Here is a 21,589-nt window from a genome sequence, read left to right as displayed (position 1 = left end):
CGCAATTCAAGTTCGCCATAATTTTTAATTTTTACTTTAAGACATTACAAAACATTCTTCAAATATTTTACTAAAATGTTCCATTTGTATAAAATAATGCACTTTTTACTGTTTCTTTAAATCAGAAAAGATTTATCAAGCAAATTAACACATATAAATAATTTTCGGTTTGTTTTCTTTTGATAGGGTAAAAGGCTGATTTTGCCTTGTTCTGTGACGGCTTAAATGTATTTAACTTAAAATTTGTATGAAATAAATTTTAGAATGGGCCAGCGGAAGCCGTCTATTAGATCGCCCTCTATCGCCGAATTCATCGAATGCTTTCGATAGTGTCGTCACTACTTTGCCAGCTCGGTTTTTATTTACTTTTCTGATCGGCGCGTTTCATCAAAAAACAATAATAATAAAAGTGACAAAGCCCAAATTCCATGTAGAGTGTTCAGATAAATAGTTATTAATTTAAAAAAACTCGTACTCAGACCTTCATAAAACTCCTATTGGAGTATTGAGATATAAACAGACATCCAATCAGCGGTACCAAACTTCTTATCACCAAAAACGACAAGCCCAAAAACAAAAACAACAACAGCAAACAAAAACGATAACGCAACAAGGTGAGTAAATTATAAACTAAATAACAGTTACTGAGTTACTCACTCGCCTTCGTCGATTGCAGCAGTTGTTGGTCCGGGGAATCGAGGTTTCCGTGCGCGGAGAAAGTCTAGAGAACCGAGAACTGCGAGGTCTGACGTGTCGCTTGATTTACGGGCGATAGAAGAACAAAACGGAAGCGGAGCAGATATGTGTGGCAATCCGACTGTGGGTAACGGGACGAGGGCGCTGATACTCGTTGGGGGCTACGGCACGCGGCTACGACCCCTGACCCTCAGCACGCCCAAGCCGCTGGTGGAGTTCGCCAATAAGCCTATTCTGCTGCACCAATTGGAGGCACTTGTGGATGCGGGATGTCGTCAGGTGTGTGAATAGTCCTAAAACAATCATTTCAATTAAAAAGAAAAAAGTTCTTGTAAAGTATATATTTTAAAGCCTGTTTGGCCAATTAAGTCTTTGATCTTCAATTACAGGTTATTTTGGCCGTCAGCTATCGAGCTGAGCAAATGGAAAAGGAGCTGAAAGTGGAGGCCGACAAATTGGGCGTGGAACTGATCTTTTCGCATGAGTCAGAACCCCTGGGAACCGCAGGCCCCTTGGCTCTAGCAAAAACCATACTAGCGGCCAGTTCGGAGCCATTTTTCGTACTCAACTCGGACGTCATTTGCGATTTCCCGTTTAAGCAACTAGTGCAATTTCACCGTAACCACGGAAAGGAGGGAACCATTGTGGTAACGAAGGTCGAGGAACCGTCCAAATACGGCGTTGTGCTGTACGATGAAAACGGATGCATCAAGAACTTCATTGAGAAGCCGCAGGAGTTCGTGAGCAACAAGATCAATGCCGGCATTTACATTTTCAATCCCTCCGTGCTTGACCGGATCGAAGTGAAGCCCACGTCGATTGAGAAGGAGGTGTTTCCGATGATGGCCCAGCAACAGGAGTTGTACGCCATGGATCTTACTGGATTCTGGATGGACATTGGCCAGCCCAAAGACTTCTTAACGGGTACGACTCACTCTGAATGACTCTCGCCCAATCTTGATTGCCTAATTACTCTTATCGGTCGAAAGGCAAACGTAAATGTCGCTTCTAATTGTGCTCTGCCTCTTTTGCCGGCCCGGCTTTTTGCGTTATCTATTTTCGAGGTTCTTGGAACTAAGTCGAAATGTTTGATAGAGCGATTTCTGTTTAACTGAAGTGAAGCTCATTTGGCTGATAGCGGGTGATAGGGGAACCACAATAATAGAGGGAATGGTTCGTGATTCTCAACTTATTCTCTTAACATTTCCTAAGAGATATTTTATTGAAGGATACTTTAAACAACTTAACAACCTTATTTATAATTTCGTTCTAGGCATGTGCCTGTATCTGAGTTCGTTGCGACAAAAGCAGTCGCCTAAGCTGTACACTGGATCTGGAGTGGTGGGCAACGTCTTGGTGGATCCCACGGCAAAGATCGGCGAGGGTTGTCGCATCGGACCCAATGTGACCATCGGACCGGACGTGGTCATCGAGGACGGGGTGTGCATCAAGCGCTCGACCATCCTTAAGGGGGCCATTGTTCGTTCCCACTCCTGGCTGGACTCGTGCATCGTCGGCTGGCGTTCCACCGTGGGTCGCTGGGTGCGCATCGAGGGCATCACGGTCCTGGGCGAGGATGTGATCGTCAAAGATGAGCTCTATGTGAATGGTGGCCAAGTCCTGCCCCATAAAAGCATCGCCGCCAGTGTGCCAGAACCGCAGATCATCATGTGAGCCAGTCGCCCCGGCCAGCTAGTGTAAATACAAACATGTTTCATGTTTCGTTCAGTTCCGCCGTTTTGGTATTCGATGAAGGTGCCTTCTGCTTTAGTGTTCTCACCCACGATTTGCAATATCAACTCGATAATGAGAGAAAATCAGAAACATTTCCAACAGCTTTGCTATCTATTTATAAACTAGAGCTCAATTTCCTTCTCAAACGAAGGCGGGAAATCTGACTAATAGTCTGATCATAAATGCATCAGCCCAAACTTTTTTGTACTTTGATAAGCAAACATAAGTTTTAATCTTAAAATTATATACTTTAGTCAAATATACATACGTATGTACGAAAATACCCACAAAATACGAATGTTTTTTTTATTAAAACACAGAAAACAGGAGTATCAGCTTAAATACTAATTGTGACCTTAGCCGGGCTAATTCGAAATAGTTTTTTATTCTGTTAGGCAAGTTTAATGGAATCTGCATGTTTAATCCAAATATTCTTGCTCTTATGGTTTCCAAGATCGCGGGTTATACAAACAGGAGCGCCCCCGACTTCAGTTAAAAAAAAAAAAACTTTTTTTATCACTTCTTTCCGAATCAAGGGCTGTAGCATCAAAACTTTGTGAGGGTCAAGGTCAGCGCGTCAATATGAACCCTATTTGTAGTTTCCAATATTCCGACCTTCATGAGAATAGGCTTACTAATATATATAATTATATTTGAAACTACCGTTTTACAGCTTACAGAATAAAAGACAGAGGTGTGCCGATATGACAAGGTGTTACGATTGCCTACGAAGGGAGATTAGAGTTAAAGTGGCTTTGCTGCGGTAATCACCTTGCTCTAACACATTCTTTAAAATAACTTATTTTAATTTTAACGGGAATACGGCATAAAAATATTTTAAAAATTTTATTTTCCACCGTTTGAAGACGCTATCGGCTGAGCTCCTTTTCCCAGAGCCGCGCTATTGCCTAAGGCTAAGGACTAAGGGTTGCTAGGCAACCAATAAATTTTCAGGAGTAGTCTAGGAACCCACAACAGAAGAGGTACTTGAAGTGCGGGAGAATGTTGAAGTCTCTGGCGCCGATGGAGGGAAACCAACAGCCCCAGCTGCAGTTGCTCTGGGAAGACAAGGATGTCAAGTTCGATGTGCCGCACTTGTAAGTGACTTTAGTTGCAACAGCACCCAGCGGGTTCCACTGGCTGTTTACCCTTTCTTTGCAGGCACAAACACTTGCGCAGCGGAGAACGGGTGCTCGATTACATCTACCACATCGAGGACAGCAAGGGAAACCCGGGGGACACCGGTCGCCTGATGGTCACCAACCTGCGGATAATTTGGCACTCGCTGGTCCACAAGAAGTACAACCTGTGTAAGTGCTTGCTGTAAAAGGTTTCTTCTGTTGGATGAACGTGCTTCCTCCTCGTTAGCTATCGGGTATGCCCGGATTGGCAACACCAGCACTCGCATAGTGCACATGCACTCCAAGGCCAGGATAGCCAGTCAGGCCATCTACATCCTGGCGATTGGCAACGAGAGCTCACGCTTTGAGTTCCTTTTCACCGACGTCTCCGGGGAAACTTCCCGCCGGGATCAGCCCATCTTTGCCAGCGTTTTTGATGTCTATCAGTGAGGGGAATTCGCAGAAAGCCAATCCGAGAAGATACATTGATTGTACTTGTGTTTTTTTTAGCTTATATCAACGAACCTACCTCTACCGCGACCTGAAGCTACGCGGAGCCATCGTGCAATCGGGGCAACTGGTCATCCTTCCGGATGAGCAGGTCTACAGCCAGGTGCAGGGCGTTTGGAATTTGTCCAGTGACCAGGGCAACCTGGGCAGCTTCGTCGTGTCCAACATCCGGCTGGTGTGGTTTGCAGACGCCAACGAAACCTTCAACATCAGCTTGCCCTACCTGCAAATTGAAAGCGTGAGTTCGAATTTATTGAATCTATAAATATTGACTTTTTGGAAAAGCTTATTCAAAAGAATTGGTAATTATAAATATATTTATATTAAAATACGTTTAAAGTCATCATTTGTAAACAGCAAAGGTTTCTCCTAATTAAATATTTATATTTTATTAAATTTGCAAATCTGCTATGTCGAAGATAAAATCGTAATTATATATATTACATATATAAATATATATAAATTAGTTAATAATTCTTAATTAACTATTGTTTTGTCTACTGTACATAAGTCAATGCGTTAAATCTTGAACAATTACATATTAACATATTACTTAAAGTATGTAGTTCAGGGGCGGACGCAGGGGGGTGTCCGGGGGTCCGGACCCCCCAAAATCTCAGACTTTTTCAAATTTCCTTACAGCACACGACTTTTCAACCATAAAAACTAAAATTTTTTTTGGTCGGCCCCCCCCCAAAGGAACAAATTTTTTGATCGGACCCCCCCAAACGTAAAAATTTTTGATCGGACCCCCAAACAACAAAAATTTTTCGATCGGACCCCCCCAAAATTTTTTCTGCGTCCGCCCCTGATGTAGTTCTATTTCTTGTATCCTTGACTTAAAACAAATCCTAAGTTGTGGGATCGATATTTAAAAATAACAATTAATGCAAAATAAATGTACATATTATAATGCGCTCTGCTGGGTAAGGAGGTTTATTTAAGTAAATATGCATCTTTTGATTGCAGCTTCGCATTCGAGAATCCAAATACGGACCGGCCTTGGTAATCCAAACCGCAGAGACGGGAGGGGGCTATGTGCTCGGCTTTCGCATCGATCCGGCCGAGCGCCTCAACGAGCTGTTCAAGGAGCTCTGCTCGCTGCACACCATCTACGGCGAACAGCCGAACTTCGGTATCCAGTACAACGCCAAGGATGCCCGGCAGCGATTGGCAGAGGCCGCCGAGGAAGCAGCCCAGGCCGCCCAGTTCAAGGTGGACAACTTTGAGGAGCTCGACGAGCGCCAGGAGCGTGAGATCAACACCAAGCTGAACAGCTACCTCGCCGAAGGATGTCTGGGAAAGGTTTCCAGTGCGTCGAGCCAGGGGGAACGGGATCCAGTTTACTGCAAGGAGCTGGGCTTCGCCATGGAGCAAATACGAGAGGGGTACAAGCTCCAGGATCTGTGGATCGTCATGCCGACTAAAATGGAAACTATGGAATGAAATGTACAATTATTATAATTTTAACTAAGTAACTAAAACAAACATTTCATTTATTTGAAGTTATTTTTATTGACGCATACAACTCGCTGTGTGTTTAAGTAATTTTGCTTTTTTTTGGAATCGCTTGAAATTGTCTTTAGCTGAGGGCTAATTTTAAACATTTTTGTGCTCCGCAAAATTGGAATTTCGTTCATAATTTCAACTTCTACTCCTTATTGATATCAAAGGTTTGAATTGATTTTTTGAGTTTTCGGTGTTGTCTGGGTCAAGCAAATAAAATGGGCTTCGCTTGTCTTTTGCTTGGTTTTATAAATTAGTTCATATCACAACACACAGTTGATTTGACCGGCATGTTCTTTATATAGATTTCTATATCTTTATATCATTGCTGTTCTTACAGATAGGTCGTACGTTTAGATAAAGATAGTATTACATATACTTGTTTATATTGTATGAATGAATTGTTTACTTTGTCTCTAAGCTATAAATTCTAACAAACTTAATTAAAGTAGGAAAATTAATTGTAGTTGTGGCGTTTTCTCCTCATCATCATCCTGTTCTTTTCATACATCCTTACCAATTTGCCTCACAGGCAGCACATAAACTAAATCGAACACTACCTCAACGAAACGCGTAGAAATAACATAAAATTATAGTGACAAAAGTTGTTTCAGTTGACATATCATTAGCAGGAATGACTTAAATTTTACAATTTCCTTTATACATTTAATACTTTCTCTTTATGATTTGTATGAGGGTTTAACATAAATTCCTAAGTTTTTGCTTTGCGTATATCATTTAGTAAAATATTTTATTCGTAGCGGATGCTTTTTGTTATATCAGTCTTGAAGACCAAGCCAGAGAGTTGTGTAAAACATTTACCGAAAACAAGTGAAGATGGCGTACTGAAACCCGAGGACTCAAGCTCTTCCGGACAAATTCAGATTGCACAAACCAATCGAAACGAAACGAGTCGAACTGCGTGTACCTCACGTTGCTACTGGCTTATCTTACATTCAACTTACTTCAAAGAAAAGACGCAATACGTACACATAAACAGTAACTAGAACCAAAAGACTTAGAATTTAGCGAGTCTCCTACGCGCGACTCTTTCCACTGTTGATTTCTGTTTTCCTTGTTTCTGCCATATCGGCTTACGTTCCAATGAGCGAGCATCCAAGTTCCCTGGAGCTTAGTTGCTGGCGGAGATCTGCTGGCGAGCCCGTTGACGTGTCATGGGCGGTGAGGGACGCGCTGGCGAGGCGGCTGATCCACGACTGCGCTTGGCGGCTCCCCTTTCAGTGGCCGCCTTGCGTTTGGTCGCGCTCTTGCCGGCTGCTACGGCCAGTTTCGCTGGGGAGGTGGTGGACCTGGTTGTGAGCGCAGTCTCGTCCGCCGCAGAAGCTCCGCGACTGCGCTTGGCGGCTGCACTCCTGCAGGGTGCCTTCCGCTTGGTTGGGGCTTTAATCGAAACGGGAAATGCAATCGGATCTGCTGGCGTGGTAGCCGCGATCGGTGGTTCTCCACGACTGCGCTTGGCTCTGCCGCCTGCTGCTGCTGATGCTTTGCGTTCGGCAGGTCGCTTCAGTCCTGCAGCTCCGTCCGCTGAAGAGGTGGATTCCGTATCGGGCGCCTTGCGTCGCCGCTTGGCCGTTAGCATTGGAGCACGACGGCGACGCTTTCGCTTTGGGTCGGCAATGGGCTGGGCAGAGCCTGAGGTGTGTGTGTTGTGGGAGCGGGATCTGCTCCTGCTGTTAGTGGTGGTAGTGGTGGTTGCGGTGATGGCGGTGTTGGTGGTTTCTATAGGGGGCATCGCGACGAATGCCGAACCCTCAGTTGTTGGCAATGTCAAGTTGCTACGACGAGAAAGTATTCCTTAGCTGGCGTTTATGGGAATGTACGGGCAACTCACCTGAGCTTTGGTTTGTGGACTAACTCATCTTCGCCGTCGTCCTCGTCTTCTTCGCTGTCCAGATTTGTAGCGGGCACAAATTTTGGTTTTTTTAATTCAAAGCCGCGGAACTTGTGGCTGTCAAAAGTAAAATAAATAATAAATAGAAAAGAGACTTAACAGTCTTTACTACTCCAAAATATACTGATACTACTTACATTTTAATTGGCGTTATGGGCATTGGCCTGATTGGTTTAAAGAGGCAGAGGTCCATGAGTAGGCTGTCGGTGCTGGGATTGCGCTTCCGGGCGGCTGCAGATCGGTGCAGGGCTGTGGGAGCCACCGTGTAAGTGCGCAGGAAGGCGGCAGTGGGCACCTGGCTGACCAAGGGGACCACCTGTGCCGACGTCACCTGGTTGACGAGGTGGTGGCTCCTTGCGGACACTGTTATGGATGAGGCGGTGCTTCCGAGGCTGCTGCAGCCCATCAGTCCACCTGCGCCACTCAGCTTGCGCTTGAGCGCGTGGTCGAGGATCTTGGGCGCCGGAGCAGGTGCCGGAACAACCGGCGTGGGTGCCGACATGACCAGGGCCTTCTGCACGGTGTCCTTGATGAACTCGGTGCCGCGGTGCAGGCGCACGGACAGGGTTTTCATCAGCGCACTGGCGGCACTGGGACGAGAGGCGACCGTTGCTGTGGGCGTGCCCACTCCGCCGGGTCCCACGCTGGAGCCGGATCCGGCGTTGCTGGCCAGCTTTCCGGCGTCGTAGGCCGGCAGACCGGCGGAGGCCAGCAGCATCTCGGGATCGGGATGTGGCCGACGTGGGACGTTGGTCCTCGACTCCTCCGGTGGAATGCACTGCCTCCGGTGGAATGCACTGCCTCCGGCTCCGGGAAAAGGTGCTAGCGCATCAGCAATCCTCGCATCGATCTACGCATCCATCTCGCCAGCAATTCCGTCAAGGAAGTCTCGAGCAAAAACTAGATTTCTTTTTGTTTTCCCCGTCGCCTTGCACACTCGTTCGTAGTACTACTACACGCACTCGCCCACTACTACAACCACGCACACACACGCCCGCAATTGCACACACACTACAGCTCCATTGTGTGCCGGCGCAAGGTAAAGGACGAGCGACTGGTTGTTGTCCTGGCAGGATATCCTAGGGCCACCGGGCCGCCTCGCTGCTCACTAGTTGGTCTAATCCGCGGGGCTCTAACTTTTGCGGGGAAGAGTGGCAAATTCTTTTGCAAATTCTCTGCAGTGTTTTACGATTCGCTTTTTTCATTCACAATTTTTCACAGCTGGGGTCTATCGATGTATCGATAGAAAATACTTATTTCTTAGTGTTACCAAAGGCAGAAAGACGTCGTTTTTTTATCTTATTTTCAGAACAATTCCGAAGTGGTATCGCAGTTTTTGTAGTTACCCGCAAATATTTAAATATTAACGACAAAATTAGTAGACGAATAAAATTTGTCATACTTTTCTCTGCTAATTAAAATACATTTTATTTTTTTTGTCTTAGAGCAGATTAAGTTTAAGGCTTAGTGATTTTAACGAGCCCCCCTATGCGAAAAGTAAGTAATTGAACATACATAAAACATTACAAGTTCTTTAAAAAAATACAAACAAAACTAAATCATTTTATTTTATCCTTTAACATTACTAAATATACACAAAGATTTGATAAGAAATAAACTAGCATATTATAGTACAGAGTTTTAGGTATGCCTACTTTGTTTTTGGTTCTTGAATCTTTTCAACGGTATTAATTTATGGTTCGCGGGAGGACGCATTTTGACGACCGTCTGTTTATTGTTTACTTATTTCAATTCCCAAAGTGGTGCTTTATATGTTGGCGGTGGTGTCCAGGGTTGTCACTCCATCTGTAGAAACACGCCACGCAGGGCTGCCATTAATCGACGCCGTGGCAGCACAGCGCGCCAGCATAAGCTGGTGTGGTGACTTTTGTGTTGCACATTAGCGCCAGTAAATGTTTCCTCGGTTCAGAACCTTGCACAGCGCATTTCGAATTGCGGATTTTTATCTCGTTTTTGAAACCGTTTTCATCCTGGGTTATGAACCTCAGTGGTCCTGTGTGATGTTAGAATATTCCAGCTAGCTCACTTTCCAGGGTAGCGGTTGCTCACACAATTAATTGCCCACAATAAACAATAAATTAACCTTGATCTACCATTAGTTACCATGCATTAATTATTTTATAACAATCTTGTCAATACTGAACATCAGCTATATGATAGAGTTATCCGATTTTGATAAAATTTTATCCAAAATTTAACATTAGTTAAGAAAACGCCACCATCTGGAAGACACCGGCGTGAGAATTTTTTGTTTCATTCTATCGTATGGGAGCTATCCGATATAGTCGGCCGATCCGGCCGTTTCGACTTATATACTGCGTGCAATAACTACACAGCTGTTGGGAAAGTTACCGCAAGGTAGCTTCAAAACTGAAAGACTAGTTTATTTCGATTCTGGTCGTGATGCTGATGCTCAAATTTGGTAGATCCTCAAAGTTTTCGACAATATGAATAAAAATAAATACATAATAACAAAAATAAAAATCGAATTATCATGAATATAAATATTGTGTCTCTAAGATAGCTGCAACTGAAGCGTTCTTCTTCCCATGTTTTTTTATACCCAGGTGTTATGTTCTTTACTTTTAAGCAATAGTTCGTTTACTTCTATTAAGAGAGTAACCAAGAGTAAGGCCTAACAAATTTTAATATATTTTTTGAATTGCAGAAGAGGCGTTGCAGAACTTTTATCCAATTACAAGTACAATTATTGTTTAGAGGGTTCGATTTGCTGTTATATCTCAAATTAAATATTAATTAACAGGGGCTTGTGAGCCTAGACAATTGGTTCAGGAGAAAAATAGGAATGAATATATCTCATATTTTTGCTGGTTCCATTTTTGCCTCTAATTTTCTACCGACATACTAATTTTTATTTTGGGGCGCTTTAATTCTTTTTTATTTATGTAGCAGGACAAAAAAAGGTTATGTTATATTTAAAAAAACTAATTAAGTTAAATACACGGGTTTTATGTCGTTATTGTATTTTAAAAAAGTGTTCACTACATAATTATTTTGACTAATAAAATTAGTTATTGAACAAATTTATAATTTTCTTGTATAACTAAATATAACCCCGGTCAAAATATATCTTAAATTATTATTTTTTTAATATTATATTAAAAAACTCACTGTAATTATTATCCTCTTATGTTATTATCCTCTTGTGTTAGACTACAAATTTGTAATAAAAGGAAATCATAAACCATTATGGCCAGCTCAGTGAAAGGCATCCGTACAGGAAATAGTGAGCTAATTTAATTTGCACAAGCTATAAAAACTAAAGCCGCTTCGCAGTGCTGCTGCATCATAGAGCTCGTAAAAGCGTAGTAAAATTGAAATTAAATATCCGAACTTATTTTCAGCTACTGTGCGGCATTTGCGGTGGCAATCGAAGATAAGAGCATCGCCCCGTATCGGGTTTATTATAGCAAAATAATTGCCGCGGCGCATGCGGCGCTCAATTTGCGAACCAAACTCGAATCGAAGCAGCAAGCCAACCAAATAGCCGCCTGCGAAGTGCGCACTTTTCTGGGCAAAAATGGGAGTACAAAATGCGCACCAAAACTTATCATAGTGAATATTGAAAAAAATTATTATTTTCTTTCTTAACATCAATCTTATTTTGGTTAACTAAAATTCTCAACTATTCTACTTTGTGTACTAAGTATTTTTCTTTGATCTTTGCTAACCACCAGTAACCTTATTTTTCTCAGTGTGGCCAAGGGGTCGACTGGGAGGGAGTGGGCAAGGCACGCTTCTGTGGTTGGAACACCCCCTACGGACTGGCTGCGATGCTCTCCACTGGGACTCTGCTGCTGTGACAGAAGTGTTTTTTGGCATGTCAAATGCCCGTTGGTTGCCTGCGGAATCCCCCTTTCCCCCTTCCCCTTCCGCTTAATAACATTATCGAAAACGCGTGTTTTGCAGCTCATTATGCGAGGCAGTCTAAGAAGCAACTTAAGAATACATAGGTTGATGAATGTTTTCGCGATCACAACACAGTGGGGCAGAAAGGTAAATTTCTTGTCTCTGCAGATACAAAATTGTAATTTCGGAAATATCACAGTAAAATATATTTTTAAAGTTTTCCAAAGTTTTTAAATCGGTATCAATTAAAAAAACCATGGGTATTTGTTATCAAATCTAGTCAGTGTACCTTGAGTTAAGAAACGATGATCGTCTAATTCTACAAAAAGGAGATGTTTGTTATACTTTTCGAAATTGTGAGATAGAATATCTGAAAGGGTTAAAAAGAACGAATCATTTACTAATTAAATGGAAGCCTTGAATCGCTTTTGAATCACCGATAGGTTGTACCCCAAAAATATGGAAATACAAAAGCCATGAGGGTATTGCCAGCTTCGGCTTTGTAACCCGAGACGGCTTTCCAGTTGCGAGTCAGGTCCTTGCCGCAGTGGCTCGGCTGGAGGTCACCTCGTCGTCGACAGGGATCGCCCCCCATTGCGCCTCACCATGCGCCCGAACCACGCGCTTTGGACTTCTGCGCAGCCGCAGCCTCAGCCAAAGCCAAAGCCTCAGCCAAAGCCTCTAAGGAAACAAAGGCCAGGAGCAGAGTGGCTGGCATTCGCGATGTGGCAGGCGTCGCTCTCGGGGCTCGGAGCTATAATTTTCCAATATGCAGATGTGTTGGTGCCACAAAATGGCGCCGCAGCCCGCTCATTAGAGCGAGAAAGAGAAAGAGAAAGAACGAGTGGAGTGGCGTGGCAGAGCCATTGACAATTATGCAATTTTGCAGCACGACTAAGCAAATTATTTTCACTAAATTAAATTTCAACTCGTGCTGGGCGCACTTCTCGAGAATCGCAGAATCGCACCGCATTACCGCCGGATCCGCCCAGAAACACCGCAGAATCCGGTGACTCCAAGTGCGCCTGTGGATTGACGTGCGGCAGGGCGATGAAAGCTCGGGAGACGTGCCGTGTCCTTGGAGCAGCGCAGCTGCCACCAAGTGGGCTTCCATGTGGAGAGCGAGTGGAGGAAACAAAAGTTGGGCACACAAAGAAGTCGTGTCCTTAGGAAAGCAGTTGATTGATCAAAAGTCATCGCGGCGACAGCAGGCTTGAGGCTTTGTGTTCGACCCGCTCCATCCCACACTGCTGTCAGTTTAATTACTTGCTCATTGGACTCTAATAATTGGAGTTTCAGATGCAGCGAGTATGCTCGGAGTGAAAGCCAGAGAAAAATCATAGTCGAATTGTCAGACTTTAGAACAGCCGATGCACGCACTTAAGCACGATTTTATGTTATTTTAAACCATAACGATTTAAATAGTGCATTATTATCATTGTAAACATTTTAAAACGAAAAGCATTTACTACAATGATAGTGATTGTAGTGTATCACAGCGAAATCTCTTACTTTTGTGGTATATATATAAAGAAATATATAAAAGTGTCCTTGTATATGGTTATTGCCTTTTTTATCATGTTTTCGAAAACAAAAAGGATCGTAAATCTGCTTATAATTTCATGATTAAATATATTAGAAGGTTATAAACTATCAACAAAGCTAATAACTAGTTGAAAAATTAAGCCTTCCATTTACTGCTATACTTCTACTCTACTGATATTATAAAAGTTGGTCTGAAGTATATTGTTTTATGGCTTATCAATATATTACAAATGATTTCCCAATGCTTCTTTGCGGATTAACCTAAATTGACTCAAAACATAGTCCATCTAAATATGGTGTATAAAAATTAAAATAAACTTTCGGAGAAAAGTTATATATGCCCATAATGGAGGTAATTTCGGCAATGAAGAAAATTTATGATCTTGGCTCGCTAGTGTTTATAATCGAGTCGATCCCATAAGATAAATGGTTATTGAAATGCGCAACGCAAATGAATCGACGCAAAGCGAGAGCAATATCGAAATTTGTAAGCAACAAATTCCGCGCATTGTTTTCAACAATTTGTTCAATTCTCCGCTGTCTCTCGGGGGAAAAATCGAAAATCGATTTAGTTGCTTAGAAAATACACGCCAGACTGTTCCTGGCGATGCCAAATGATTTCAATTACATTTAATTTGGCCTCAACATTTTTTCCACAGGTGTGAAGAGGTTTTTCGGTAATGAAAAAACCATAAATCATTGCACAAATGAAGTTGAGTTCGATGTTTTTGGGGCCCTTCGTTTTTTTTTGTGTTTCCCTCATTCTTTATTGTTGTAAAGTGTAACATTGATTAAGCATTATTAGCGTTTATTGTTGTTGCGGCTCACTCGAATGCGAGGCATTCTATATAGTCCATTGTATTTGGGTCTTCTTTCTATCTTCTCTCCCCGATGTTTTTGTTATTTTCTCTCCCATTTTGGCCGTTGTTTTGTGGCGGCACAGTGGGACACTTTCCATCATCAACACTCTCGCCGGTGATGGAACGTTTCGTTTTCCAGCTCTGGCAGCAGCCCCCCAAAAGAGATTTTCGGTCCGAGGGCTTTTCCGGGGAGGTAATGGGAAAGCCAGGGGGAGGGGGATGACCGCTATGGGGGCGAGCGTATTGATGTATGTATGTTCCGTCTGTCTGTTGCTTCTCGAAGTAAATCAAAATTGATTTGCCAAGTTTGCCTCCTCCTTGGGTAATGAAGTTTTTAATGAACTGCCTTTGCAAAGGAGAAAATCTGAAGACCTAATGGATAAAAGTATAGATATTTCGGTAAATGAACATTTATCACTAGAATCACTGTGACCCAATCCAATACTCTGCACTATTTTGAAATTGTGCTGCAGACTCCTGCAACAATTGGATGCACATGGATCCAAGAAAAAAACCTGAACTCGCAAAACCCCTAAGGTGTTGATATCAATAAGTTTATACAGTCACAAAATAGGATTTAAAAAAGAACTGAGAGTTAATGTAATGTTTTTTTTCAAAATTTAACTTGATTGATCTTTGCATGAAACCTAATTTATTCTTTCTTTATTTTTAACCAGATAGAGGACAAGATTATACAATGTTCAAGCTTTCCAAAAACCATAGTATTCAGTTATCAACCACAAAACGTTCGTAAATAGTGATTTACCAAGAAAGCCACAAACAGCAATTGCGAGCGGAATCCGAGCCAAAAACGAAACTGCCCAGAACGTAATGAAATGCGAGGGGAAAGGGAGAAGGAGCCTTTGCAGAAAGGCGGCGGCCATTACTCTGGCTCTTGCCTTGGCCAATAAAATGAACGGAGTCCAGCGGTGGGATTGGCCCTGAGCGGTTTGAGGCGCCTCCGAAAAATCCAAAACAAAGGCTAAATAAAGTTGGGGTCGAAATTGATTTTGCGGTAGCCCAGGCAATGAATGTTGTGCAGCCCAACTGTTAAATACAAGATGACCAATCCAAATGGGACAGGGGAAAGCGAAGAAAAGGGTTCGTGCACAAAGAAAAACTTTGCCACAATATCTGTAATAAAAAGTGTTACCTAAAATGTAAAATTTCAACAATCATATGTGTGTAGGTGTTCAAACTACGTACTATTATTAATATATAAATGATATACGCAGGGACTAAGATTAATACATATAAGATAGCAAAATATATAGTATCTTGTGGGTTTCGCTTATTCGAAAGAGAGGTCAATATACATACATATTATATAATTATGAATCTAAAATATTAATACAAATAGTAATATAATATCATAAATAACAGCTACAGAAAACATATATTTTGAGAAGTATTTTTAAGGCAATAAAATCCTATGAATAAATCCTTTCTGAATTAGCAAAAGCTAACTAATATAGTTTGGTGCTTCTGAATTCCCAATGATTTTGAAAACCAGTCAGTTGACTTCTAATGACATTTCGCTTTTGGAATCCACAAAAACCAATGGTTTTTTTCGTTGTGTTCCAATGCAATTTCATTGCGGCCTTGTGCAGTGCACAAAGGGTTTGACAAAGTGGAAAATATGCATGGCAAACAAGGAGCCCCAGAATTCCTCCCCCTACCCCCCTCGTCCACCCTTTCGTCCCGGCGAGTGCAACGAGAAAATATGATGACATATCGCGTCATAGTTCAAACGGCAGGGAATCCACTGATCAATTTTGTACACAGCACGGCGCCATCTTTTTGGCCCTCGCATGGGAGCAGGATTTTACTTTTCCCGAGGATTTAGTATGCACTGCGATGGGGCGAAGGGACGAAGGTGGGGCTTGGCCTGGTCAGTGGCGCACTGCGTTCTGCCATGGACTTTTTCGGTTGCTTTCGCTCCGTTTCGAGTGAGCCAAATCGCAGGCCATAATTTTTTATTATCCCGAGTCCAGGAAAGACGAGAGCCCAAGACGCTGGCTGTTGGCTTCCGTTGGTGGAGTTGGCTCTCGGCCCGGAGTAGCCATAAAAATAATTAATTGGCTTTTATGTGGCAGGAGCCGTTGAAATTCTGCTTGTTTTTCGAGCTTTTTTCCCCATCCCCTTTCCCTTTACCCATCCCCCTTTCCCTTTTGCCATTCCTATTCCCTTGGCTGCCCTTTCCTCTGTGGTCATTGGCTTGGCAATGCAATTTCTGAACTGCATTTGCCTGTTTAATTATCCATATTAATTATCTTCATAATCAGCATCTGCTTTGTGGTCGCACTCACGAGCGTAGCCACATTTCCGCTTCTGGCGATGGCCATTTTGTTTTTATCCGTGGCCGTTTTGGCGATGTAATTAGTTTTTGCGGTTTCTCATTGGTTACTCGACCGCAAATCCAATGGCTGTTTAAGCTGCTGGCCCCACTAAATATTGAAATTAGACTGTGTTGGATTTTTTAAGTGTAAGAACTTGCAGTTCTTATCATTTTTAATTTATTTAAGAAAGATTCGTTTAATGGACCTAAATCTTTTTTAATATTATATTCCAGAGTATAAGCCCGATCTTTAATGTTTAAGAAAGTTTTAAATATTCATTCTTTATAAGAAAAAAATGTTGATATCCACATACATATATATATAAATATATACATATATAAGTCATGTACCTTTGTTTTATATTTGTACTTAAGGGTATCTTTTTAGAAAATAGGCCTAAAATTGAATCTTGATAATTCATTTATTTTGGGAGAAGCGGCTGCGCAAAATAGTTCTTAATGGCTATTCTTAATACTATATTTTTACACTTTGCATTGAAATGTCAAAATTTTGCACGTTAAAAGTGCTATTGTCATCGCTTTTGTTGTCGTTTTAGTTTGTTTGATAACAGAAAGGTTTGTTTTAACTGCAGTCAGAGATCCCCACTATGATTAATATTAGCAGGCGTCCCCTTATTAGTAGCACGGAGTTCTTATCCTGATCGAACCTCAATGTACCCTAAAATTCAGTTCATTAAATTGTTAGGGCATAAAACATCGGCTTGTTGAAATTAGCTTTTATAGTAAATGTTGAGGTATTTTTTTTTTTATTTACTCATAAATGTAAAAACAAAAATTCAAGTTTTCTTATATCAGCCAGTATCTCCCACACTGTTTTTTAGGAAGTTAGGTTAAGTTAGGGCCTAATAAAAACAGAAAGACTTAAAAAGGCTGATAAATGTTATAATATATTTTAAAATAATAACCCTAAAAAGGTAGTTTTTCATACTTTAAAACTATTGAAACTCCGTAAGCGGAACATTGATTCATTGGATCAGCAAAAGCTTAAAGTAATATCTTATATTTCCATTATTCTGCCACTTCTTTAATGGTTTATCATATATTTCCCAGCCCTTCCTTTAGCTGGCTTTTACCAGTCCTCTTTATGAAAAAATCATCATCACAATCATAAGTTTTCATTAATTTATGCGCAGAAAACTGCAGCACAGTATGAAGTCTTTTTCCGTTGATGTTGCTGGAAAATGTTCTTCGTGGCATAAATGGCGTGGAAAATTATACGAAACTAGAATGTTGTTGAAAATACACAATGTTGAATCGTTGCGGGAAACAAGGGGAAACAAGTGCAAAATTAATGGGTTTTAATAAGCTCACAGTGTATATGATTATTTAACTTAATTACTTTGAATCCACAGCGAGAATCCATTATTAAATGAATAATTCGTAAAAGCGTTTCGTGATTAATTGTATCTGTGGATGGCAGGGTGACAAGAACACAATATACGTTTTTAAAGAGAATTGGAATTTAATACTTGGAGACTATTTTAAAAGGATTTTACAAGATTTGTGTGTGTCTTTGTCACGTTACTATCTTAAAATATGGAAAAAGGAGGTTTTATTACTTAATAAATTATTTTTAATATATTTGCCTAAATTTTTTTGTTAATAACGAGAACATTTTTCAAAAAGACTTCTTCTTCTGTATGAATTATTTCGGTAATGATCCGTTGGCCATTCTTGGTAGGCCGAACAAATAACCCTTAAAATCGAAATATAATAAACGCGGTTAAAAAAAGACGAACCTAACTGCGCAATTTACGGTGGGCAAAAGCGCACGCCCCTACGGAATATATTTTCGCAATGTTTTCGCGCCAAAGGGAATACAATAATAAAGACCGAAAAGCCAACAAAAACACATAATATACTTGATCTGAATAGTTAGATGTGCGAGCCCAAGTTAATGAGGCGGAAATGCAAATAAAAAATATGTGTAACCCCGCACAAATACCCACGGGCCTCAGTCGGGCCAATTGTTCACTTACCCGTCCTCTGATGACGATCAAGAACAAATCAACGACGATGATGATGAAGGCCATTGCATATATGGACGTATGTACATGTACATTTGATCCATTGTTCCACTGGCATGACATTTTCACAGGGCAAGCCGAATCAACAACAAATGACTGCGGCGAAGGAAGGATTTCGGATGCTGCGCTTTTGTTTTTCCTGTGCCTACGTCGCGACCTCGTCCTGCAAACAGTAGGATAACAACAAACAACAAAAGCCTTCTTGCATAACCCTAATCGGGAGATGAATGACAGAACTAGAGATCGTATGCGGCTTGCCTTCGCAGTCGATTGCTCTCCAATGCGGTCTAATTTGCGTTAATTTTTTTAAAGGTCAGAACTTAAGCTGGGGTCTCAAAATTTGTAAGATATTGCCGAAACAACAATTTTGTTGTTTTTTGAAACTAAATTCATTTTTTGATGCACAGATGTAATAGAAATTATTATAACTAAGTTTTTTTTCCTAATTTTACGTGATAGAAAAATAATTTTTATGCGTATACCCAGAATAGAGCACTCTGTAAAATCAAGAATATTTGGTCGATTTTCTATTCCGTAAATTTAGAGGTAGATGATAATTGGAAGTTATATTTTCGAAAACCAATTTACGAGCATAATCTTAGACTGTTTAAATAGCAGTTATGGGCTCTGTCTTATCAACTGTGTTAGATTCAAGGTTAAAAAGATTTTAAAATCTTCGCTTCAACCTAACCTAAGAAATCACAAAATCGGTGGCAATAAATTAATATTTATTAAGGACTCCGATGTATGTTTGTGACAGTGTGTGAGCAATTTGGCGCCAGTTTTAACAGCAAACGACATATTGGCCTGGCCAACTGCAACCGTTATGCGCTCTACTGATGCTTGGCCAGACTCTCCTCGACCTTCTTGTTCTGGGCGGCGCGCCGCTGCTTGGAGACCTCGAAGGCCGTGATCGGCTTACGGGGATGTTGGGCGGCCTTGGTCCGGAACCGCTGCTGGCGCACGAAGAGCGGTCTGCGCTGGTTGAGCCACCAGCCAAAATCAGCAGGGATCCGGCCGAACTTGCTGACCATGTTGCGGTGCCGGTGGATCTCCTCGCGCCGCTCCAGCCACTTCCGGCCGTACTCCCAGCCGAGCAGCCAGCCCATCACCGGCGGCTTCTCCTCGCAGAGCTCCGGAATCGGCTCCGGCCGATCCGCCGGCGGAAGGATCGCCGACCCGTGATCCCGCGCCGGAATGAGCGGCGATCGGCTCCAGATCTTGATACTGGAAATCATGCTCTTCTCCAATGGCTTCTCCCTTTCACTTGTGTTGTGTCGGTGGAGTCGGTTTCTCGACTGACTGACTGTCTCGGTCTCGGTGTGTTTTAAGACTCTTGCTTGATGTGTCGAGGCCTATCACATTTGGGAAGCCATTTGAACTTTACTGCTAAACATGAAATTCTCATAAAGTTCGACACTTTTTATATTCCTCTATAAATGCGCACTATTATTATTCATATTCACAAATTACAGGGAAAGATGCCGCGAATGATGTAACAATATGTTATATTCTTTCAAAAAAATTGTTTTTATTCAACTTCTTTTGTTTTTGTATAAAACGGAATTTTTTAAAATACATATTTTGAATTACTTCGGACACTATCTAAAGGGCTTCTTTCCAAAAATGTGAGCGTATTGTCTAATGGAAAAGGAATGGAAAAGGAAAGGAAATGTTGACATGTTTATTATTACTTTCCATTGGTTTCTTACATTCTAGTTAGTGTCATGCTTTTAGAAAAACAAAAAAATGGTTAAGTTGTATGTATGTTTTTTTATTTTACACATTAAGATAATTTTTTTACAAAAAGTTAAGACTCTTTGCAGATAATTGATTGATATTTTTGAGACTTTTCAGGGTATTTTATAATCAAAAATTGTAACTAACAGAAATAAACCAAACTAGGTTTTGATCAGCTGTTGTCTAGTTTTGTTTCGCTTGCGTTTCTCAAGCCAACTGGTGAAGTCTGGGGCAATAAACTTGGCGGTTTTCTTCATCTTTTTCCTGGTTTTCTCCTGATGGTTCCGTCGCTCCTCCAGCCACTGCCGACCGTAGTGCCAGGACAGAATCAAGCCCATTTGAGGTTGCTCCTGTTCGTAAGTTGGTGTAAATGGTTTGCGCCAAATATTTTTTTCGCCCGTCTCAATCTCTGGTATGATTGCCCTGGCGGGACTCCAGTAGATCTTCTTTGTTCCCATTTCTGTACTTTACTGTTCTTTAATGTTTCTGCTTTAAAATATAGGTTTTACCTAATATTCAGATCTGGATCAAGTTAGTCTGAAAGAAAAGTCAGATGTGCATTGATTTTAAAATATTGTATCGCAATTTCTATACAGACCATTATTAAACAAGAAAGGAAGTTATAACCCTTTTAGCCATCAAATACTTCAAACAAAATACATTAAGGCTAAAGAACATCGAAGCTATGACGATTTTTCATTTCCAATATTTTCGACTATTGTTCATATGGCAGCTTTTAAAATAGTTGTCCGATTTTGATGAAATTTAATTCGTAATTCAAGAAACGTTAGATAACTCTATAATCCAAAAATCATGCTGACGAAAAATTATAATTTTATTTCCGTTATTTCTATATAGATTTTTGGATCTTTCCTATGTCGTATTTTAATGAAAATTTTTCTCGATTCAAGGGTTATAAAAAAAATTCATATCATCATGCTCGTGGTATTAAAAACAACGACGCGATTATGTATGTAAATATAAACTTCGATCCTTCCTATGGCAGCTATATTATAGAGTTATCCAGTTTTGATAAAATTTAATCCGAAATTCCTTTAGCTTTAGCTTCCTTTCATGATTTTGAATTTTTTTTTTTAACAACAAACTTTTTTTTTGATTAATTTTAACTGGTATACTTCATTTGATTTAAATAGGCTTGAATAAGAAATTATATAGGGGATAAGAAGGTACCCTTTTAGTCAGTAAATTTGTATTGAGGTGGAAGACATTCATAAGATGGCCAACTGCTAAGTGAGTTTGCACAAGCAAGCTGAGCCGTAGAAAACTCTAAACAAAACCCGGAAAATGTTGCTAATGGACATAATAGCTGTACGCGAACACAAATGAAGCAGACAACAAGCCGCCCATCGACAGGGGTCGCAAATTGGGAGGAAAATACAAACAGATGTAAATCCGGGCGTAAAACCCGAAAAACCCAAAGGTGGAGAAAATGTGAAAAGCACGGCATGAGGGCGAAATCAGCGGGGGCGACCAATAGGTCAAGTACGAATTGCAGTCGCCCTTAGTTTAAAAGGATGCGGAAGTGGAACAGTTGGATGGAGCCATAAAGTGCCCAGCACAACGCGTGCCAAAAGGTGCAAAGAGGCCTTAAGCGGAAATCGGAAGACAGCTGGTTTTCCAGTCACTTTTCTCCACTCCCATTTTAAATTGAGCAATTATGTAATCTA

At 41.2% G+C, this 21,589-nt stretch overlaps 5 protein-coding genes across 6 annotated transcripts; 2 read left to right on the top strand and 3 right to left on the bottom strand.

The window, feature by feature from the left end:
• The first annotated feature begins 337 nt into the window (after window positions 1-337).
• Window positions 338-2,724, top strand: LOC108091383 (mannose-1-phosphate guanyltransferase beta). Of its 2 annotated transcripts, none has more exons than XM_017190564.2 (4): window positions 338-614; window positions 680-975; window positions 1,086-1,620; window positions 1,970-2,724. In XM_017190564.2, the coding sequence occupies exons 2-4, from the start codon at window positions 802-804 to the stop codon at window positions 2,368-2,370; spliced, it is 1,110 nt and encodes a 369-aa protein (XP_017046053.1). In that variant the 5' UTR covers window positions 338-614; window positions 680-801; the 3' UTR covers window positions 2,371-2,724. The 2 variants fall into 2 exon arrangements, with proteins under 2 accessions (XP_017046053.1, XP_017046052.1); XM_017190563.2 differs by having other exon boundaries at window positions 677-975.
• A 76-nt stretch (window positions 2,725-2,800) lies between these two features.
• LOC108091382 (Bardet-Biedl syndrome 5 protein homolog) lies at window positions 2,801-5,728 on the top strand. Its single transcript, XM_017190562.2, has 5 exons — window positions 2,801-3,527; window positions 3,592-3,740; window positions 3,799-3,997; window positions 4,062-4,299; window positions 5,031-5,728. Exons 1-5 carry the CDS (start codon window positions 3,433-3,435, stop codon window positions 5,505-5,507), a joined length of 1,158 nt encoding a protein of 385 aa, XP_017046051.1. The 5' UTR covers window positions 2,801-3,432; the 3' UTR covers window positions 5,508-5,728.
• A 119-nt stretch (window positions 5,729-5,847) lies between these two features.
• LOC108091381 lies at window positions 5,848-8,718 on the bottom strand. The gene is made up of 3 exons (XM_017190561.1): window positions 7,617-8,718; window positions 7,420-7,536; window positions 5,848-7,363 (listed from the first exon to the last, which is right to left on the bottom strand). Exons 1-3 carry the CDS (start codon window positions 8,195-8,197, stop codon window positions 6,700-6,702), a joined length of 1,362 nt encoding a protein of 453 aa, XP_017046050.1. The 5' UTR covers window positions 8,198-8,718; the 3' UTR covers window positions 5,848-6,699.
• Window positions 8,719-18,868: 10,150 nt separating this feature from the next.
• Window positions 18,869-19,524, bottom strand: LOC108091370. The gene has a single exon (XM_017190522.2). The coding sequence runs from the start codon at window positions 19,397-19,399 to the stop codon at window positions 18,995-18,997; it is 405 nt and encodes a 134-aa protein (XP_017046011.1). The 5' UTR covers window positions 19,400-19,524; the 3' UTR covers window positions 18,869-18,994.
• A 390-nt stretch (window positions 19,525-19,914) lies between these two features.
• Window positions 19,915-20,438, bottom strand: LOC108091372. Its single transcript, XM_017190524.1, has one exon. It carries the CDS (start codon window positions 20,357-20,359, stop codon window positions 20,063-20,065), a length of 297 nt encoding a protein of 98 aa, XP_017046013.1. The 5' UTR covers window positions 20,360-20,438; the 3' UTR covers window positions 19,915-20,062.
• Between the last annotated feature and the right edge of the window lie 1,151 nt (window positions 20,439-21,589).

The sequence above is a fragment of the Drosophila ficusphila genome, unplaced genomic scaffold, assembly GCF_018152265.1.
Source record: "Drosophila ficusphila isolate 14025-0441.05 unplaced genomic scaffold, ASM1815226v1 contig_791, whole genome shotgun sequence".
NCBI lineage: Eukaryota > Metazoa > Arthropoda > Insecta > Diptera > Drosophilidae > Drosophila > Drosophila ficusphila.
This window is presented reverse-complemented; position numbering and strand designations above follow the sequence as displayed.

Coding starts and splice junctions, on each gene's coding strand:
- LOC108091383 (XM_017190564.2), top strand. CDS start 802: ATGTGTGGCAATCCGACTGTGGGTAACGGGACGAGGGCGCTGATACTC. Junction 976..1,085: donor TGGATGCGGGATGTCGTCAG/GTGTGTGAATAG, acceptor CTTCAATTACAG/GTTATTTTGGCCGTCAGCTA. Junction 1,621..1,969: donor GCCCAAAGACTTCTTAACGG/GTACGACTCACT, acceptor ATTTCGTTCTAG/GCATGTGCCTGTATCTGAGT.
- LOC108091382 (XM_017190562.2), top strand. CDS start 3,433: ATGTTGAAGTCTCTGGCGCCGATGGAGGGAAACCAACAGCCCCAGCTG. Junction 3,741..3,798: donor CCACAAGAAGTACAACCTGT/GTAAGTGCTTGC, acceptor CCTCCTCGTTAG/CTATCGGGTATGCCCGGATT. Junction 4,300..5,030: donor CCTACCTGCAAATTGAAAGC/GTGAGTTCGAAT, acceptor TTTTGATTGCAG/CTTCGCATTCGAGAATCCAA.
- LOC108091381 (XM_017190561.1), bottom strand. CDS start 8,197: ATGCTGCTGGCCTCCGCCGGTCTGCCGGCCTACGACGCCGGAAAGCTG. Junction 7,537..7,616: donor CCCATAACGCCAATTAAAAT/GTAAGTAGTATC, acceptor TACTTTTGACAG/CCACAAGTTCCGCGGCTTTG. Junction 7,364..7,419: donor GTCCACAAACCAAAGCTCAG/GTGAGTTGCCCG, acceptor TTCTCGTCGTAG/CAACTTGACATTGCCAACAA.
- LOC108091370 (XM_017190522.2), bottom strand. CDS start 19,399: ATGATTTCCAGTATCAAGATCTGGAGCCGATCGCCGCTCATTCCGGCG.
- LOC108091372 (XM_017190524.1), bottom strand. CDS start 20,359: ATGGGAACAAAGAAGATCTACTGGAGTCCCGCCAGGGCAATCATACCA.